Source organism: Mauremys mutica, chromosome 8, assembly GCF_020497125.1.
Source record: "Mauremys mutica isolate MM-2020 ecotype Southern chromosome 8, ASM2049712v1, whole genome shotgun sequence".
Classification (NCBI taxonomy): domain Eukaryota; kingdom Metazoa; phylum Chordata; order Testudines; family Geoemydidae; genus Mauremys; species Mauremys mutica.
In genome coordinates, this window is record NC_059079.1 from 93,630,581 (window position 1) to 93,652,085 (window position 21,505).

At 41.9% G+C, this 21,505-nt stretch overlaps 2 protein-coding genes across 2 annotated transcripts in view; one reads left to right on the forward strand and one right to left on the reverse strand.

Moving 5' to 3' along the window:
- SH3RF2 (SH3 domain containing ring finger 2) overlaps positions 1 to 15,604 on the reverse strand; it is an 80,827-nt gene extending 65,223 nt beyond the window's left edge. The window contains exons 1-3 of the mRNA XM_045026403.1: positions 15,492 to 15,604; positions 14,763 to 14,886; positions 6,427 to 6,936 (exon numbers count right to left, since the gene is read on the reverse strand). Of these exons, the coding sequence (XP_044882338.1) occupies positions 6,427 to 6,807 (381 nt within the window). The 5' untranslated portion in view covers positions 6,808 to 6,936; positions 14,763 to 14,886; positions 15,492 to 15,604. The remainder of the gene's footprint in view (positions 1 to 6,426; positions 6,937 to 14,762; positions 14,887 to 15,491) is intronic.
- Positions 1 to 21,505, forward strand: part of GRXCR2 (glutaredoxin and cysteine rich domain containing 2) — a 63,866-nt gene that overhangs the window by 20,181 nt on the left and 22,180 nt on the right. The window lies entirely within an intron of this gene.

Here is a 21,505-nt window from a genome sequence, read left to right on the forward strand (position 1 = left end):
AAACAGACTCCAAAGAGAGACTGTTGAACTTGAATTAATATGCAAATTAGATACAATTAACTTAGGCTTGAACAGAGACTGGCAATGGTTGGGCCATTACACTAATTGAATCTATTTCCCCATGTTAAGTATCCTCACACCTTCTGTGGGTCATCTCGGTTATCACTTCAAAATTTTTTTTTTCTTCTCCTGCTGATGATAGCTCATCTCAATTGATTGGTTTCTTACGGTTGGTATGGCTACTTCCACCTTTTCATGTTCTTGCTGTATGTTCCAGTCTATGTAGCCGATGAAGTGAGCTATAGCTCACGAAAGCTTATTCTAAAATAAATTTGTTAGCCTCTAAGGTGCCACAAGTACTCCTGTTCTTTTTGCGGATACAGACTAACATGGCTGCTATTCTGAAACCTAGTATTTTCTGTGTTTCTAAGGGCAGACTTTCATATTCTCTGGATATTTTTGCCTGGCTCTGGCTTTTTTTTCCTTGTATTTTCCTTGCACTATAATGTTCATCACCCAAATAGCAGTTTAGTGGCATGATTCATGAACAGGATATCTGTGTCTGGGGTATAGTTTGGCCCTGCTACACTTTGGAGGACTACGGAAGCTTCATGCATAGTGCTCCACGCAGAAACTTTTCACGCTTCTCACGGCTGTCAAAAATGTATTTTATTTAGTGTGTATCCACGCTGTAGCTTTTCCCTTGAGCTGTAAAGTATGCCCTCACCTAGAAAGTAACCATATATTGCACATGGAGAGGATGGCTTTTAACAGTCTAAAGTATCCAGGTTAAATTATTTACACTCCCTTGCATTCAGTTCCCAGCAAATCCTTTAGTCCTCTGTTAGAGTGAGTTCCATGCAGTTTATTGTGTGGGGATCTTTCAGATAACACTTTTAAAAGCAAAAGTCTTATGCCTTCTGCATAGGCATTAAAGATCTCATGGCACTCTTTGTAACAGTTGAGGTTTGCCCTGGTTTCCGTTGCAAAAATTCCTCCTACTCCTGGCTCTTGAGCAGTAGGCTCTGCACTATTAAATTGCCTGTATCCTCCACTTCAGAAGTGGCTCCATTTCCGTGGTGTTTGTATAATGATTCACATATGTATTATATATATATATATATAAATAAATACACACAACATACTACATTGTATTCACAGGTGCAGAGCATGGATAAAAATGATTTAGGTACCACCAGGTAAAAAATATGTAGAGATGCGCTGGAACAATAAAATACCATTTCCCTTTGTAGGAGTTTGGCTCTGGCTGTAAAATTCTTGGCTACGGTCTGTCTCTAGATAACAATATTTCAGGAGCTCTGCTGAGGCTCGTATGCGCTTTGCGCTTGGAATGGTTTGAATTCTTTGCTTGCTCTGTGGTGATGGGATTTGTTTTAGTTTTTTGGCTCCATGGATGCTCCTCCTGAGCTCAAGAGGCAGAAGAGCAACAGCTTGCTGAGTATGAGTGGCAACAAGAGGCTTCTTTGCCAGGAATTGAGAATCCAGGCAACTGGTCATGTTGTGCCCAGCTCTAAGCTCTTTCCATCTGTCTCAGCGCCATAGTGTTAAAGGGGGTGTGTTTGTAGGATGGCTTCCTAAGTGGAAGAAAAATGTGTTCCATATTCTGCCTTTCATGACACATCTCAGATGCAGTGAGGCATGGAACAGAGTAGATTATTTTATTAGCCTTATAAGAGGAAGTAGCTTGAGGCTGATGCACAGCTTCCCATGGCTGGGGAGGGAGATGACTTCCATTGAGCATCACTGACCTTCACTACTACAGTCATACATGGACACTGCATCCATGCACACACAAGCAAGTGACTGATGTTAGCCTTGTAATGAACTATTGTAGCTGTCCCCACTAAAATCCTCACAAAAATGAGATGCTAATCTCACTGAGCTATCTCAGGGCCTGATCCAAAGCTCATTCATTCCGATGGGAGACTTTCCATTGACTTCAGTGGGCTCTGGATCATGCCCCAAATGAGCAACATTTTAAAATAATGTTCTCCACTCTCCCTCAAGAGCTACCTTCTCAGGAATTCTAACGGTACCTACTGAATGTGCCCCAAAGATGTCTGGCTTACCCTCGACCTCCACTGTAAAAACAACGCTGAGGTGAATTCCTCTAATTTCACCGTGTGCAAAACTGTTCTCACAGACCCAGTCCATAAGTGGGTTGCTTGCTGAGATCTGGAAGACAGTTGTTTATTATACTGCAGGAATGTGTCGAGTCTGCCTGGTGCTGATGAAGGAAAGGATTAAATATGATTGGGGAGGTGTTGGGAAGGATATGGAATGACAGAAGAGGTATATAGGCAGGTGGTTTCTCTCCTTGTGTATGTGTGGCAGGGGCAGGAGAGAGGAGGGGCGGGGAAGGTTAAAGTGATAATAAAGATTCTTTAGGAGTTCTTAAAAAAAAATATCTTGGAGAACGGCCAGGGCAGCCTCACGTGTTACTCTGCATCAAATGGGAAATTTCAGTGGTGAGAAGGTATTTGGTGAGTTTTCTCCTAGGAATTACTCTTTATCACCGGCTCTAATGGCTTGTTTTTCAGAAATCTTAACCTGAGAAGAGTCACCAATTTGAATCATTGTTACAGTTCATCTGAATGCAAACAGTGAGCTAGAAATCAATAGGCTTCAAGAGATTTCTCCGCATCTTCCCAGAGGTTTTCACTACTCATTGTTAAACTTTTTTTTTTTTTTTTGTAATCAAGTCATTTCAAGAACATTATGAAAGCCACTGGAGAGGGTCAGGAGAGAGGTAAATCATCTCAGAAGTTCAAACTTGTTCTTCTACAGCTATGAGATCTAAAAATACCCAAGAGACCAGGCAGCTGTCTTTCAAAATTCCTTCATCCTAGCTATATAATAATCATGCTAGTCACATCTAAGGCTTGATCCAAAGCCCATGGAATGACTCCCCGTGACTTCAGTGGGCATTGGAAAAGGCTCCTTCAGCACCTTCTAGCCCAAGGTCTAAAAGTGCTTTACAAACATCAAATAATTTTAGCTTCACAATGTACAGGACCTCTGAGCTAGGTAAGGATCACCATTCGACAGATGGGAGAACAGAAATGACCTCCCGATTGCTACTCCTGTACTGTGACCAGAAGACTAGCCTTCCTCCTAATCTGCTTAACCAGAAAACCATTTCCCTCTATATAGCTATGTTCACAACATGGGCAAGATCCACATACATTTTTATGGAGGCCTCAGATTACTGTGATTTATCTTGGTGTTTAGAGGACATAAAATCAAACACTCCCATGATGGAGACAGAAGATCAGCCATCATTTCTTAGTCTTGAATTTTTATACTATAAGCACACCTGAGGTTTATTGTTACTGTTTTAGAGTTAACAGCTTCTTGTCACTAAGGGCTGGTTCAATTAGGGGTATGTGTGTGTGAGTGAGTGAGAGAGAGTGTGTGTGAATGACCCGGTACAGCAGCTAAGGAAATATGTCAGTGCTGTATATATACTGAGCTACCAAAACATGTTGCATTCTGCAGCACGTTACTGCTGAGGATCTCAAAGTGCTTTATAATATGAATAAATTAAGCTTTACAGCTCTCTTGTATAATATGTTGTTCTACCCTTTTCCCAGATGGGTAGACTAAGGCATGGAGAAGTTAAGTGACTTCCTCAGTCTTACTCAGTGAGGCAGTGCCAGAGCAACGTACAGAACATCACAATCCTGTTGTCTAGGACTCTTCCCTAGCCAGCAGGAAAATAGTCTAACCAGCTATTCTGATTCCCAAGGATAATTTCATTTTAACTGTTTTGGCAGCAGCAAATAGCTGAATGACACCACTGCACAATATCAGTAACAAGTTTTTACTTGTCCTGAGAGCTAAGTAAAATCTAAAGCATACAGAGAAAAAAAAAGAGTAAGATGATCATAAAAAGGAATTAAGCTTTTGAATGGAGGCTGGATTACACAAGGGTTCTGAACAGGATAAATTATGAAACTTTTCACCGCAAGGTGCAAATTCAGCCCATAGTGATAGTGGCTGAAAACGACTGCTATTTGATAAGTGACTAGTAGCCTCTCTGAAATAAATTTGAAAACCCATCATTGGCCATGCCACTGATTGTCATTCTCATTGGCAGCTTTTATACAGCAGCCAAGGGTTACATGGTGATGGAGGCTGAATGCCCAGGCGGTGTTCTCTGGGGTGAGGAACACAGATTTGGGTATTGTCAAAGGAAGTTTGCACGTACATTATCTAATGTATTTGTTCCATGGCTAGAGAACTTCAGTCCCTAGGACTAACTAACTCTTCACTTGCCCTACGTTCACTCATACAATAATGTAAAGAATGAAATGATAAAGTAAACAGCAGGAGATTGATGTCTTATGGTATTGTGCCTTCCACTCAACAAATCACACTATGAATATTGCAGTTTAGGCCATTTGGGCTGTGATTAGTCTACGATGGTTGGGACTGGGTTTGAGTTGCAGCCAGAATTTGCCTGATCTGGGTTAAATATATTTTGTGGCAAAACTGGTATGTGTGCAAGAGAACTAGGTGATTGATTTCCTCCATGCTGACTGGCACTGGTTTCTTATCTGGCCAGCTACCTAACGGAATGAAAATGAAAGACGACTACTGGCAGCGATAAGGCCAGTGTGCTCGCTTAATAACCCCATTGGGATTACAATAATAGCCACAGATAGGCTACCAAGTCTGCTAATGCTCTCCAGTGGGATTTGCATCTTATAAAATGTCTTTTTTTTTTTTTTTGCAAAGAATCTGGTGCTTGAGCAGCCCTCACCTTTCACTTTTTACTGTCACAAGGAGATTGCAAGTGACCAAACAATTGTAAAATTTCATTTGCTGCAGCATGCATGATGAATGTAACAATATAATAATGGAGGCCGGTCTTCTAATTTCCCTCCTCTGTATGTGTGTATGTATTTATTTATTTACGTATTTATCATATGAATTTAGGGCTGATGAAAGGTTGTGGATTGACAGCCTTGGAACCACTAGCCCTTCATTTACTACAGAACAGGTCAAGAACACACAGCAGTAATGCACACTTACCCATACTAATAAATAAATAAATACTGTCCCTGTGATGTATGTCAACCCTGACCTTAAAGAAACAGACTGCTATAACTGAGGGAAATTCAGACTCTTGGTTAAGGCTGCAACGGGATGCCACTAATGTCACTGTGCCACATTAGTCCATTGGAAATTGGAATGAAGATACACCCAACAGCTCACACACACCCAACAGCTGCAAGGGAGTAGGAATTCTGGATCACTACTACCAAACTGTGCTGGATTTGAACCATTGACTGATAACAACAGCCATCCATTCCCCTGAGCAGCACAGGTCTTTGGTGGCCACATCAGAAGGAGGTCTAGTGCATAAACTTCTCGGACAATGTCACATTTTCTCACACTCAGGGAAAAATCTGAGATTCATTCTCTAAAGATCATTTTTTAAAGTGCCACACATGCAAGATGAGTTTCTAACTCAACAGAAGTTGAGATTCATCTACCAAATTGTACTTATATAGGGTACAGTATAACAAACTGTACCCGGTTCTAAATGTATACAGAAATATGCTTGAACATAAATATTACATAAACACTATGCACATGCAACTGTGTGTTTCTTCACTGTATATACATTTGTAAATTCATGTCTGACAATCATTCTACCCTGTGCCTTTACAACCCTTTGTTCTTGAGTATTATGAAAAGGATTTAGATTAGCATTATATGAAGAGTGCTTAAGAATCCAAGCGATGACAAATTAGGGACAGGAATCCAGTGCAGGTAAAATAAAATCTAATGTCAACCTGTACACCAAATTCAGACAGAAACAAACCTATTCAAAGGGTCAAATAACATGAGTTGAATATATAAGAAAAAACTGCTCTTATGGGATGTGGCAAAAGCCACTTGGGACTTCTAAAATTAGACTGGTAAAATCACTGAAGGGGGGAAAAAAAAAGACCAGCCTCAGTCAATGGATAAAATGAAGAGACTTCAATCTCTAACTTCCATGATTCTGCATTTCCCGAGTTAATCTCGGACGGGAGATATATGTACCAAAATATCGCCTGCAAGTCAGAGCACACACTATTTCTGGCCCAACTGAAACTAGCAAGCACCAGAAAACTGATAATTTTTTTCTTGAAAATTTTGCAACCTGATTTTCAGAAAGACAAGTTATTTTTTGATAAGCTTGAGATTTGATGTTGTTACTGCAGAGTTCAACTCAAAATAGCCAAATATCACAGGGAGACAGCAGGCAGATTTGTAATCAAGTGACTTAATCTCTCCTATTTTTAAGTATTTCTGCAGTGTTACTAACATGAAGGTTTTCATAGTTCTTGACACATAATGATGCAACTTTTTCTGCCTATGAAGATATTAAGAAACATGGACTCTCCTTACCCCTTCCATCTGGATCCTGGGATTTGGTGCCAGCCTGTACTGATTAAGTTGTAAACCTCTTGGATCTCCCCTGTCTCTCCTGATTGAGGCAGGAGAGGTCAGGACCCGAGATCTTTGGACTGAGCCAAACCTCATAACATTTTGTCCATATCTGACACCGTCCAGTAAGCGAATTAGAAGCAAGTTGGATGGTAACTCTTCAATACTGCAGAAGACTAGAGTTCTGCACTCCGGGCACCTCAGCTCATTTTGGGATTTCAGTATCCCCTGTAGACAAGGCTTGCAGAAGGTATGCTGGCATGGTAGCACCTTGGCCGTGACATCTAGCTTTTCAAAGCACACAGGACATTCCAACAGGTCAAGTAAAGCGAAATCGTCCATCTTTAGAGAAGAACTCCAGTCTCATGTGAGGCCAGGAAAGTCCACATGATACATTCACCAGAACATTGGGTAGCAGATGCTTCAGTACCTTCAAAAACGACACTGAAATCCTGAAGTCAGAAAACCATCCTGCATGAAGGAAAAAAGAGGAGGAGGGGGAAAAAAAAGAACTGAACTTGACTGCTACAGTATGAAACCTATCCCACCTACATTGCAAAGCAATGCCTCACGAGCCAATTTGCAAATGTATACTTTGCTCTCACATCCAAGTTTGAAGTGAGTCATTTGTGATTCAGTACTAGTGAGAAGAATTGTATTCAAGCTCAAGATTGCTGCAGGAGAGACCAAGCTTCTGTTCATCAGGGTAGATAAATAACTGTAGCTCAGATTGAGGCAACCATACTAAATTCATGCCTGTGACCCAAAGCAGGGCAACTCAATCAAGACAGGAACATTCCTTCTCACAGGTACTGTAGGAAAACTTTGCTGTAATGCTTTGCAGCCTATTCTAATGTTAATTATGAATAATATAACAATACTTCAACCAGATCAGGAGCGGAGATCCTCTCGTAAATATCCCATAGAGTCGAGAGTAAATATGTTCAATCTTAACACAGCAGTTTAGTTACACACAATCCCACACCCCCCCACGCTGTTTCATTTTTAACATCTTTCCTAATTAGCTTTCTTTCTACTAGTTTTGGCAGCAATTCTATATAAAAAAAAGTCACCCAAATACAAACATAATTCTTGTACCTTGAGGAGAGACTTTAGTTAAGGAGTTTAGTATTACTTTAGTTAAGGAGCTCTGCAATTTCATCCTCACCTAGACTGGTTGCTTCGGTTATCCAAAACAGCCTGAGAAGTCGTCATTCCCTCCCACAATGTAAAGTCACTGAACCGGTTTAGCTCCTTTTACAATTGTATGTTGGTTTACACTGAGATATGGATACATTTTGGATTCAAGTTTATGGCTTGTGAAAACAAGTACAGTTCTGTAACACACAGTAGGTAGGTGTGTGTGTGTGTGTGTGTGTGTGTGTGTGTGTGTGTGTGTGTGTGTGTGTTAAAAAAAAAAAAAAAAAAAAACCTAACAAGATCCCATTTACCAGGAATCATTTCCCCTCCGATGCTGAAACAAATATTGCTAACCCTGAAACCTCCTCTCTGAAAATCCAGTGTGGTACCCGTGCCACGTTAAATACAAAGATTTTGTAGGATACTTTTCCTAGTAATCCTGATCAATCTATACTGGAATATTTCCCCATGGATAAGGAACATTATAAACAGCATAACTTCATTTGTTAAGCTTGTGTTTGAAGATGTCTTCCCCAAAAGGAAACTAGAGCAGGTTGCTAATTCTTGAAGTACCACTAACCTTGTGTTTTGTCCCCCTTCTAAGGCAAAATCAGCTCTGCACAGCTCAAGAGATAAGCGCGTTCTCTCTCCCCGCAAATTGCAACCCTGTTGAAAACTTTAACATAACTATGTACGTTACTCACTGACAGATCAACTTACGTGTCCAGCCCTGTTAACTCTCTCACTGCCTGACTGCTACTCATAAACAAGTTTCAGAAATAAATTCCTGTACCATGGTTCTGGTTAGGAGCCAGATCCTGATTTGATGTTCTGATCTCAGTGGAGTTTATTCTGGACTTGCACTGCATAAATGAAATCAGATTTTGGATTTTCCTCTTGTCTATGCAACTGTGCTTGTTTCTGGGAAAAGGCAGGAACCACTTTTAAAGCCTCAGAGGGGTAGCTGTGTTAGTCTGGATTTGTAAAAAGCAACGAAGAGTCCTGTGGCACCTTATACACTAACGGATGTATCGGTTGCATCCGACGAAGTGGATATTCACCCACAAAAGCTTATGCTCCAATATGTCTGTTAGTCTATAAGTGCCACAGTACTCTTCGTTGCTTTTTAAAGCCTCCTTGCTAAACTCTTTAATCAAAATGAAGCAAAGAACATTTTTTATATGTGGAGATATACCTATCTCCTAGAACTAGAAGGGACCCTGAAAGGTCATTGAGTCCACCCCCCTGCCTTCACTAGCAGGACCAAGTACTGATTTTGACCCAGATCCCTAAGTGGCCCTCTCAAGGATTAAATCTCAACCCTGGGTTTAGCAGACCAATGCTCAAACCACTGAGCTAGCCCTCCCCCCCCCCAAAATGGATGCAGTCTCAGAAATAGGCAGCAGTCAAACTTAGCATTGAGAGTTTAGATTTGCCATATTGGAAAAGACCAATGATCCATAGACTAACACCCTGTTTCTAGCACAGGTTATGGAGGCAGCAGACCCTCCAATGGCACCTCTCTTTGTTATATTTTATCAGAAGTGGGAATCCACTTTCTGATCTGCTCTGGTGATCAGCTTTGTCTTCAAGCCTGGGCACTGTGATATCTTATCACTTACATACAGGGGGCTAAAGTCACACAAGTCACAGAGGAACTTAGACTCCTAAGTCCAACATTTAGGTGCCACTGGCATGTAAAACCCCTGCTCAGCTGCCGCCTAACCCAGTATAAATTTTCAGGCTAAAAGTTTCCTAGATGCCTATGTTTCTGCCTCTGGGCATTTGCACTGATGCCTCACTCTAGCCATGAAGATGTCTAAGCCCCGGAGTGATTCACAAAGCAGGGGAAGATAGGAAAGGCATCTGTGGGGCTTGATTCTGCATGCATGGTCAGGGGCTACCTACCAGACTGCATGCCATTCAAAATCCCTTTGGAAGAGGAGGTGGCGGTGGTGCCCACCATCTGACTTTTAGCCCAGTGGTTAGGACATTCACTTAGGATGTGGGAGAACCATGTTCAAAACCTAACTCCCTAAGAGGAGCAGGGCTTAGGATATATCTCTCACCACAGCATCTCCCATTGGCTAGCTTAGGCAGCTCTTAACTCACTGTGCTGGCTTTTGTGAATCCCATTGTTAGGCACCTCTCTCTCCCCATTCATTGTACAGGGAGCCTAGTGCCTACTCCAGGCTCTGTGAATCCCAGTGATTTTCTAAGCATCTAAAAGGTAGGTGGTGTGATGCTCTGGTTTGCAATGCCGAAGTCCCTTTGTAACTCTGGCACAGTCAGTGTAACCGCAGGTGATCGTCTCATTCAGATCAATTCTTTTAAGGAAACTTGGTAAGCTATTTACCTCCATCCCATCATAAGTCAGTGAGTTCCACAAATGATATATTGCTTTTAAAAAAAAGCTTATTTATACCATTCTAAATATTTAAAATTCATAGAGTAAGAGAAAAAAGGTAACATTGTGACATGTTTATTTCAAAGGGAATAAAGCATTAAGGATACAGTTTCCACATCTTTAAGGTATTATAGGATAGTTTAAAAACAAAACAAGACATGGATCTATGAACATACTGGTAACACTTTTTAAGGTTCCCAAATGCATATTTAATTTAGATTGGGTATTACAGTTATGGTACGTTAAACACTAATCAATTATTAAAATAAGTTTTGAGAATTTATCACAGTGTGGTAGATATTACATTTTATATGACCAAGTTATTTAGTTCAATAGATACATTTTACGCTTCAATTAGTGCTAATTTATTGCAAAATAATGGGCCATATCCTGTTGATGTGGAAATCCTATTGTAGTCACCAGGAATAAAAAAAATCGTTATTAGGGTATGTTTTAGTCACTTCCGATTGAATCTAGGTTTCATAACTAACTTTGCACGTATTCTCATTTGGAGGGATATATGACTCATTTTTAGACTCAAATTTACCTGAGCTGTCTTACATTATCCTTATTTGTATTATTGTAGTCCCAACTGAGATTGGACTAGGAAGATTGGACAGAAAGTATCAAGCCCAGAGAATTTTGGAACTAGGGTAGCAAGCTCTGTGCTGGGTATCTCCGCCAGGACCGGCACCAGCAAACCAGCCTGTGCTCGGGGTGGCGCAATTCCAGGGGTGGCATTCTGGGAGGGTTTTTTTTTTTGCGCTTCGGGGTTTTTTTTTGTTTTGTGGGTTTTTTTTTTTTTTTTGCTTGGGGCAGCAAAAAACCTAGAGCTGGCCCTGATCTCTGCAAGTGGGTTGGATGGGAATGAGTCTTTGCTTTACCCTCATCCTAGACTGCAGTGACTTCAGAGGTGCTCCATGGGAACTACTCAGGGCTGGCCCACAACATTTTGGCACTTGAGGTGGGAAGTTCAAATGACGCCCCCATACTTCCTCGCTTGGGCCAAAACTTTGAAAGGTGTCAATTCTGCCTTCTTCCTGTTCTACTCCTCTCATGGTACTGCTCTGTTACCAACCCCAATAAAGGAGAACTAACAACTTAAAATGCCTTGTTAATTTTTAAGTAACACTTAACTTCCAAACACCTGAACAACAAATGTAACTTTTCTTGTCTGCATAGTAAACACTGGCATTTTAATCTGTTTGAATAATCCAAGTGGTGCTTTCCCTGCCTTCTTGGTTGCAAAGATTTGAATTCCTTCCTGCTGAAGGTCCACAGTCTGAGCCAGCTCATGGTCTATTGAGATGGTTGCAAGGCCAACCAGCCTCTCCTGTGTCATTGTGGAGCGTAGATGTGTTTTTATTAACTTCAGCTTGGAGAAGCTGCATTCTCCACTGACAACTGTTACAGGAAGTGTTAGAAGTATGCGCAGAGCAACAAAAGCATTTGGAAAGAGAGTGGTCATCTTATTTGAGCACACATATTCCAGAACAGCCTTTGGAGTTGATCCTGCTGAAATGTATCTTTCAGTTCATCACCTAAATTACTCGCCTCAATATTGCACATCACCATGTGTCAACACTGTCTCTAATGCCCTGCATTGCTGGTGTAGGTCTTCTTCTGGTATAGTGAGGAGTTTTGGAATATCATACAACATCCCAAATATGCTGCTGTGTTCCTTGAGCTGCATGAAACGTTCTTCAACTGACTGTATTGCACAATCTAGCACCTGGTTAAAGAATTCAACTTTGAATTGTTGTTTGAGGTCTTTCATGGGATTATCCCAAGCCTCATAATCAAAATGTCGTCTTCTTCGGTGACTCTTGTTTCTTGAATGGGTGGGAAAATAGCTTCAGTGTGAAGTTCCTCTGCCAACTTCTGTGCACTCTTCATAATGTTTTGAAATCCCTCATCTGACCGGTAAGACTGTAGGTATGACTTTGCTTTGTCCAGTTGTTCCATTGCTCCAGATATATCAAGGTGAACACCTTGGAGTCTCTTGCTTAGAACATTTATTTCAAACAGTATGTCATGCCACAACACTAAGCCACACAGAAATTTGAAGTTATGTATGTTTCTGATGATTCCATTTCCCTCTGCCACTGTTCTCTCACGAAGAGTTTCTGTCATAGCATTATCCTCCATAATGGCAACTATGGCATCATCTGACTTCCCAATTTGGTGTTTGATAGGCTTTATCGCCTCCACTCGAGTTTCCCCATCATGTGGCACTCAGTGGTTTCAGTGTCAGAGAGGATGTTCCCAGATGTTGCTTCAAAATTTGCCATTGATGAGTCGATGCAGAGAAAAATACATAGATGCTTTGAGTTACATTAAAAAATTCAGCAGTCTCAATAGAAGCTGATGCTGCATCACTGACCACCAAGTTCAATGAATGAGAACTGCATGGGACAAAAAAAGCTCGAGGGTTTAACTCTTGGATCCGTGTCTGCACTCCTCTGTTCTTTCCTCTCAAGTTGGCACCATTATCGTAGCCCTGACCTCTTATGTCAGCTATCGCAATTCCTGTATCTTCCAGCTTTTTAAGAAGCACATTTGTCATACCAGCTCCTGTAGTATCATCAATGTCAATACATTTTAGAAAATGTTCTGACAGTCACCATTGCAGGACATTTTCACTAGGTTCTGTTGTTACAAAATACACTATTAAAGTCATTTGTTCCATATGGCTGATGTCAGGTGTGCAGTCCAGAACAACAGAGTAATATCTTGCTGACTTCAGATCTGCCATAATCTTCTGTTTGACTTCTGTTGCCAGTAATTCTATGATCTCATTTTGAATTGTTTTTCCAAGGTAGTGGTGTGTGTACATTTTTTGGGTGGTGACTCTTCTTAGATGCTCTTGGAGTACTGCATCAAACTCAGCCATCAGCTCCACAATTTTAAGGAAGTTTCCATTGTTTGGCACATACAGTTGATCTGAAGTGCCACACAATGCTAGGTTTTGGGTAGCAAGCATTCTCACAATGGCACTGAGCCTTTCAGAACATTTTGCCAGTAAAGAGACTCTGATGCAATCTTCTCTTGATGCTGATCATCTATGGTGGCCTTTAACCTTAATCTCATCTCAAGCTCTTTCCACCTATGGAATGCTCTCTGGTGATTTGCTGCCTTCTCATGGCATGCCACATTTCTAGCCAGATTTTTCCAGTCCTTTGTTCCTGTAGAACCCAATGTGGCTGGAACACTAGACTGGAAGAGTTTGCAACAAAACCAGTGTGCAGCATTCTGAATTTTTGAGGACATAAACCATGGCCTCTCCACTTTGTCATCACTGGGGATTTCATGCCAGTAATGTGTTGGATGGGAACTTCTATTTTCATTGTCTTTGAGGAACATGAAATTTTTCACTTGCTGTGGCCCATGCAGTACAAGGAAGTCCCCCAGGCTACTGCTCAAGTGGATCCACAGTCCTGGATCATCTAGACTTAAGGAACTAAACTCAGCAGCAACTGTTTCTTGTACCTCCACCACACTCTTCTCTGATCTACACTTTTTTCTTCAGGAATGTGCATGGTTACATCCATTTGAGATGGAGATATGGATGCTGCAATAGCTGTCATGTCACCTGCACTCTGACTTACTGGAAGATCCGGCATCTCCTCACCACTCACACCCTCACTGGGGACGGAAGGCTCACCGTGAACATTTGTGTCTGTGTATCTCAGGAGAGCGCCTTCCTGCTTAGCTAGAAAAGCTTCCTTTGCTTTCTTTCTTTTTCTGAATGCTGCCCCAGAGGGGTGTTTTCTTCTTTCACTCATGACTGCTGTTCTGTGCCAGCTGTAGTGGCTCTCAACACTCATTTGAAGGGGACAAATAAGCAGGCTGGTAGCAGGGCCTGAGTGAGGGAAGATATCAGCATTTTAAGGCCTAACTGGCTCCTACTATTTCAGTTGACTGCCTGTTCTTCTCAAGTGGGTTCAGGGAAGCCGGAGGAAACAGGAAGCTCCCTGAGAAGCTAGTGTTAATCAGTCCAGGCTCCTGGGGGTGTTTAGAGAGGTACATAAGAGGCTCCTCCTTCTCTCTCTCCCTGCAGCTCCGGCTGCTTTCTGTTATTCCCTCTCACCTTTTCTCCTGCCTCCATGCTATGTCTCTTGTGCCCTCCTTCCTCCAGCACAGTACTCCACCATATGTGTGCATCTACAGCAGAGAGAATACATATGCACCAGCAGCAGACCATTTTCTACACTCTGGGTTCTAATGGCATCCCCCCCTGCCCAGTTTGGCACCTGAGGTGGCCACCTCAGTTTGCCTCATGGTAAGGCCAGCCCTGGAACTACTTCAGCCCACACTTCCTTTTTCTAGCAATACTTGGGTTCAGAATTGTTAGTGGTCTTCTCCCATGAGCCAAAGGGCCTGCTCCTACTCCCACTGAAATCAATGGGCATATTACCACTAACTCTAGTAAGAGCAGGGATGGGTCCAATATGCCTAGGGATCATTTCGCAGATTTGCTGTTCTGCAAGGTTCTATCCTGCAAGGTGCTGAGCGTTCCTGTGGAGGTGAGCACTCTTGTCTTCCCTTTACGTCAATGGGATTTGTGGGGGCTCGGTACATGGGAAGACAGCCCTACAATAATAGCATATAACATTTAAGTAAACACTTCCTCATTTTTCAGTTCAATAAGGCATCATATAATCATGAGTGCTCCCCTAATTATCTGCTAGTTCTAAGTCATAACAAAATGTCCTATCTGGATGTGGAACAGGAAGGAAGTTAATAGTACCTTTTAATTTGTGCTGTTGGCATCAGTGTCCCTTGTTTTATCAGCTGACCTTCTCTTTAGATGCCTGCTTTTGATCTAACATCCTGATGTGCCACCTTTGTAGCAAGGGGAATAATGGCCTGCCCTGTATTGAAGAAACCAGATACAAGGAAAAGCAAAATAGATTCTCCCCCCACCACCCCAATTCCTGCCATACCTCAGTTGCATGTTTCTAAGGGAACACTAGAGATTTCTTTTCACTCCAGTTCTATCCAGTGCTTCTGGTGAGTCTTTATGCCCATAATACTCCCTCACTCACCCCGGAGGAGGGAGGTCACTGAAGGGCTGGCTGTAGCCCACCACCAAGCTTATCACAGCTTAACAAGGGCCACTGGCAAACAACAGCCTCAAGGGGCTGGCTATAGCCTGGGCGGGGCTCCGGCAACCAGAAAACACTACAGTCTCAAGGTAGGCTGGGGCCTGGGCTTGCAGGGCTCAGGCAGCCAGCAAACAACAGTTTCAAGGGGCTGGGGCCACTCATCTTCAGAGCGAGAGCCCCTTGCAGAGGCACAAGGGTCACCCGGGGGTGGGGGGGGAGGGGGACATGGGCCCTCCCTACTCCACCGTATCCCAGCCCAGGGCCCTGGCAGGGGTGGAATCAGATGCCTCAGGATCAGCAGGGATCCAACTGCAACACGCCGACACGGGGACTGCTCCTGGGCCACTTCCTGCCTCCCCTGGGGTGGGTACCTCTGACATCCAGTCATCATCCGGTTCCTCTGGGTAAACGGTGGCGGGCACTCCAGGCCAGTTGTTGTTGTTGTTCTTGTCAGGGGCTTGGGCTGAACCAGGACATCCTTCCCCTCTGCAAGCTTCCCCCTGAATGGACTGCGGGTCTGGCCTTTTATACTGCTAGCCACGCCCCTGTCCTTTTGGCAAGGGGGGCAGGGCGGCCTAGGCTCCGCCCCCCCAAGGAGCATGTAATACTCCCTCACTCACCCCGGAGGAGGGAGGTCTGTCCACCTCTCTACAGCCCCAGTCATATTTCCCCCTCCTCCCCCCTCAATTTAAACAGGTATATAATATGGGCTTGACTTTCAGTAGTGTTGAGGACCCACATGTCCAGTATGGTTAATGAGAGCTTCAGATGTTCAGCACCTCTGAAAATAAGGGTGTGTGTGTGTATGTGGGGGGGTGAGCACATGCATGCACGCTAGATAGTGCTAATTTCCCCCCCCCCCATAGATTTTGATTTTGTTAATAAATCCATTTTAATTGTTCTTAAGCCACATGTAACCTCTCATCTGCTTTGGCTATACTGGTAAAATTGCACTGAGGACTGAACATAAAAGCACCTGAAATAAGGATCTAGATTGTAAAGACTCTATCCCTCCAACCCAACCCACTTACTACTTTTCCCCTTTGCAAATCTTTCTAATTTGGTTCAAACAATTGGAATGAAGGTTTCTGAAGTTTTAAAAGCTAACCTGAAAGTGGGGTCTGATCCTGTAAGGTGCTGAATACCCACAATTCCCACTGCTTTATGCAGGAAGCAAAGTAGCACAACAGCTCACAGGATTGGACCCTTTAATATGGCAAGTGTTCTTTGTGGTTCTGTGGCAATATGCAGACTACTCAACCATCTCCTCTTTTAAACTTTCTGCTGTTGGAAGCACCTGTAAAGATTGCAGTCACATGGCAATGACAGTATATACTTAGGCTTTAGGCATGTTGCATAATATCCCTGTTCCCCACCTATAAAATCATTTTTTCCCACCCTTTGTCTGTTCTGAGAATTTACAGTCTAAATATACAAATGCAGGGACTTTCTCTTACCAAGAGTTTGCCAATTGCCTAATGGGACCCTGATCTCAACTGGAGTCTCTAGGTGCTACCATAATAATAATAATACTTTGCATTTTATATAATGCTTTTAATCTTCAAAGCTCTTTCCCAACAGTATTTAATGCTGGTACTATTCCTGTGAGGTAAGTAAGTATTATCCCCATTTTGTATCTGGGGAAACTAGGAAGATGTGGATACACTTGCATGAGGTCACACAGCAGATCAGTGTCAATCTGGGATTAGAACACAAGATTTGACTAGCTCCCAGCAGTGCACCATGCTCAGCCTACTAGCCTAGACCATCTTGCCTGCCCATTGATTTAGCAATGTTCCTCTTATAATTATGTGTCTGGAGCTATAAATCTGTCAGGCCTCCCCTTTCATTTTAAATCTTCCATTTGATACTTATAATTAACAATGGTCCTGGTCCTGCAACATGCTTAGTGCTTGTGAGGTGCTGCATGCCTGCAGCTCCCATTGAAGTTAACAGGAGCTGAAGGCATGGCAGCATCCTGGCAAGAAGCTGGGAGAAATTACCTGTAGTTATCACAAAGTCTGGTTTTGTTTCACCCAGTACCCACCTGTTCTGTCTATTTTTCAATTCCTGTGTTACAAAGGGTGCCTTCCACTGAATGACAATATATATTCCTAAAGTCAAAGCAAACTTTGTTCTTCTTTAAATTGAACTTTCTCTGTTGTAAAACTTTCATTTTGGGAAACCACAGTTAGGGCAGGAATCGCCGTTCTGCTTCAATATACCTAGAGCTCAAGCAGGTGGTTGTCACAATTTACTGTAGCCACAAGTCTTTGCACACAAACTTGTCTGCCAGAAAGCCATAATCTTTTGGCCTTTCCCCTCTGTCTCTAGTGCACTCAGCTGGCTTTTTCAGAAATTAGATCAAATAAGTCCCAACATATACATGTTTTGTCCCTTCTGCGTCTCCAGATGCATCATCGCTAGTGAAAGTTTCTGCCCTCCCAGAGAGGAGAGTTAAAAGTCAATTACTGAGGACAGAATGAACATGCCCAGCTTCGTAGGAATTTGTCTTCCCACTCCCACAAGGAGAAAGGATTGTTGTTGTTAGGAAGCAGGACAATGCCCTGCTGACTGTCAAGGCTTAATGAGCTCAGTTGTTGCAGCAGGCGTCACCTTTGTTTTCTTTAGGCTGTCAATGCCATTGGGGTGTTGTAAAGATAAACTACAACAGCCCAAAATGTCCTTAACCAGCCCTATGTGAAGTCTTTCCTTGAAGAACTTTGCAAGATTTCTGCACATCTTTGTATGTTCCATAACATAGGAACAGGTACACTGATTCAGAGTCGAGGTCCGTCTTTCCAGTATCCCACTGCAAACATTGGCCAGCACCAGATGCATCACAGGAAGGTGCAAAAAACCCATCTTGCACTAAATCAGTGTGGGATAATCTGCCATCTGGTTAAGGATTAGGATGAGACTAAGCATTGGAGTTTGTGTTTAAACCCTGAAGCATGAGGTTTAATATCTCTCTTCCAAAATTCATCAGCATTAATTATTGTAACTCTGGATATTCTTGTTATCCATATAAATATCCAGTCCTTTTTTGCACCTTGCTGAGTTTTAGGCTTCAATGACATCTTGTGGCAGTGAGTTCCACAGTTTATTCCCATGTAGTGTGAAAAATACCTATCCTTCTATGGATTTTGAATTTGCCACCTTTTCATTGACCATCCCCATGTTCTGACGTTATGAGACAATGTCTTACATAATAATACTTGTGTGAAGTGCTGTTGTAGCCAGATTGGTGGGTGAAGTAATAGCTTTCATTGGACCAACTTGTCTCTCTCACCAACAGAAGTTGGTCCAATAAAAGATCATGATACTTGGCACTTCAAATATATTGATGGATGATATCATCCCATTTTACAGAATGGGAGAACAGACTGTGTGCCTTTTCAAAGTCATACAGACAATCAGAAGCAGAGTCAGGAATAGAACCTAGATCAATTGACCTCCCTTTTGTGTTCAGCCTTGCCTCACTAGCAGCTTCACATATCATAATGTATATTCATTCCTATATATTAAAAAACAAAAATTCCACTTAACTTTCAGATGCTTGTGTAAGCAGAGTTAAAAGACTATGGAGAGATCATATAAAATGTGAAATTCCATTCAGTGTATATACACCTGCATGCTCAGTGTCAATGGAACACTGGGAGATGATTAGTGAAAATCCTGCTATTGTAAAACAACAATCAGTGCACATGGGCAAAGCAGTCTTTTTTTTAAAAGCCCTTGTACATTGCCAAATCAGAATTGATTTTCTCAGGACCACATCCCACTGAGTTCTACAGATACAGAGACTATGTCCCTGTGTCTACAGATAGGTATTTCAAACCGATTTGACCCCATATTTCAACGTTCTACTGAAACAGAGACACTAGAATTTCATCTTTTCTTTTTTTATTTTTAAGTTGCAAACATTTAAAAATAAAACCAAACTGTACTGCCATTCCTTCCCTGCCCACTCGTTATCCTCAATAATGCCTGTGCCATTTTTTACTCAAACTTGCCCCAAAAAATTCACTCTCCAGCTGAGCATAAATGTGGATGATTTCAGCCCCAAATGGAAATGTCTGAGAAAGATATGGAAAGGAAATGCTTGAGCGTTAACTTAGAGGAGTCTCTCTGCACTCTGCCTGTAATGACAACAATGCTTGCCAAGTGATTTGAATAAGTAAAGTGAGCCTCCACCAATGCTACCCTGTCCCTCTTGTGCAGTGACTGGCCACAGTAACAATCCCCAGACCCTCCCGAGCACAGGGATTACTTCTTGCTTGTGCCCACTGGGCTGTCGCCAACCCAAAGAGCTGGCGATACAGAACTTGATCGCTAATTAGGGGAACGTAAGTTGCACTCCCTGCATAAACATGAGCTCCAGAATACCTCTGCATAGCCCTCAACACAGGGCTGTAACCAAGGGAGCTATGTATGGGTGGTGTCACATACTAAAAGTGTGTGTGTCAGAAAGAGGTGGGTGGTGGTGGGGGAGAGAGCTGGCAGAGGGCATGTGCATGACAGCGTTTCACTTGGGAATATAGAAAAAAGCCTGCTGTTATGTTGTGTATTGTAAATGGATGTCACACTCCTCCTCCTCTGGGGAAAGCATAGAACTCTGACTCTTTTTTTAGCTTGTGGACGGCAGGGAGTGGGGGTGCCACTTCCAAGCTGCTACAAATTATAGATCTAACAACTTGTCCTCCTACTCACTCACAAACACATCACACAGACCTGCTATTGTTGTTGTCTCTGAAGGCTGGCAACCGAAGATCCTACTTGTGTTTCCAAAGTTCAAAACTAATACCTAGGCTGAGAAGGCTGGGGGTGAGTTGTCTGTGTTAGTAGCCGTCTCACACACTTTGGGTGAACTCACTCTGTGCTTCTTGTAGGACAATGTGTCATGTTGGTCTGAAATGTGGCCAGAGCAACCAAGTGTACATAGCTGCTGTATTCTGGCGATGGATACTGGACATACAGCATAGACAATAAAACATGCATGTACATGCATTACATTTGCTATAATAACATAATAGGACAACACGAAACCACAGTAATGGACACAATAGTGGAACTTGGACAGAAGAGAACAGAAACTCCCAAATCCCACAAATCTTCCAGATCAGAAACCAATATTTCGTAGTTTATTATATATCATAATTCTCGCAGCCAAACACAAAACGGTCTGCCTGTTTAATTGTGGTGTCTTCAGTCCAGAATTGGGGAAACAGTAAAAAAAATATTGTTACCAAAAATTTTGTCTTCACCTCCTGCCAACCCCATGATATAGTGTGAACCTTTCTGCTAGCAAAGCTCTGGTCCTGTGAATGTTCCTAGAAAGAAAATTTTGTTTCTGCAGCTGCGATTAGTCACAGATTAATTGAAACCTGATCATGCAAAGCACAAGCATATGCATAACTTCGCTCATGTGATAGTTCCACTGAAGTCAAAATAGGACTCCAGGGGGACTTAAGTGGCACAGGGATCTTAGGTAAGCTCCTCACAGTGGTGCATTTTCCCCTAATAGTGCATTGTCTTTCTGTTGTAAAGCTAAACACAAAGAAAAGAAGGTTCAGAAATATTTCCACTTTGCAATGTCAAGTCTTGAGACCACTCTTTGGTGACAGAGGTTCAGGGACTTGGGTCTCTCTATTGGTGACTTCTTCAGAATAAAGCATAGTTGGAGAAATCCGCACTTGGCCATGTTCTTTAGTACAAGGATTTGCCTGCATGTATTCATTTTAGATTTAATAAAAACGGTTATACTGCATGTTAAGTAGACCTGGCCAGGAATCGGATTTTTCATCTTGTGGGACATTCCAAATTTGTTGTGGTCCAAACCAAAACCAAAACATTACAAAATTTCCTGTGAAACAAAATTCCCAAACCCCATTTTTGATCATTTTGATTGCAATGTTTCATTCTGATTTAAAATCCAATTAGTTCCAATTTTGATCTTTTAAAAACTTTAATATTTTTAATTTAAAAAATTAGTTTTGGAACAAAAAAAATCAAAATGTTTCCATTCAAAAAATTATCAAAGTACTTGACTTCATTTTATTTCAAAACTGACAAATTTTTATCAAAATTGAATCTTTTCAAAAAATGTCATTTTCAATGAAAATGACATTTTTTCATTGAAAAGCTGTTTTGACAAAAAATTTGACCAGCCTTAATATTAAACATATATCAATTGATTCCTATATATAGCCCTATATATATATATATAGGGCTATATATAGTCTTAGTCTTAGCAGCAGCTGGATTGTGTGTGTGTGTTAGAGATTTATTGAACCTCAATAAGTATTTAATAATCAACTATTGTATTTTACACATAATAACAGTCTTTTTAATCTATCTTCAGTGGACATTTGGGAATGTAATG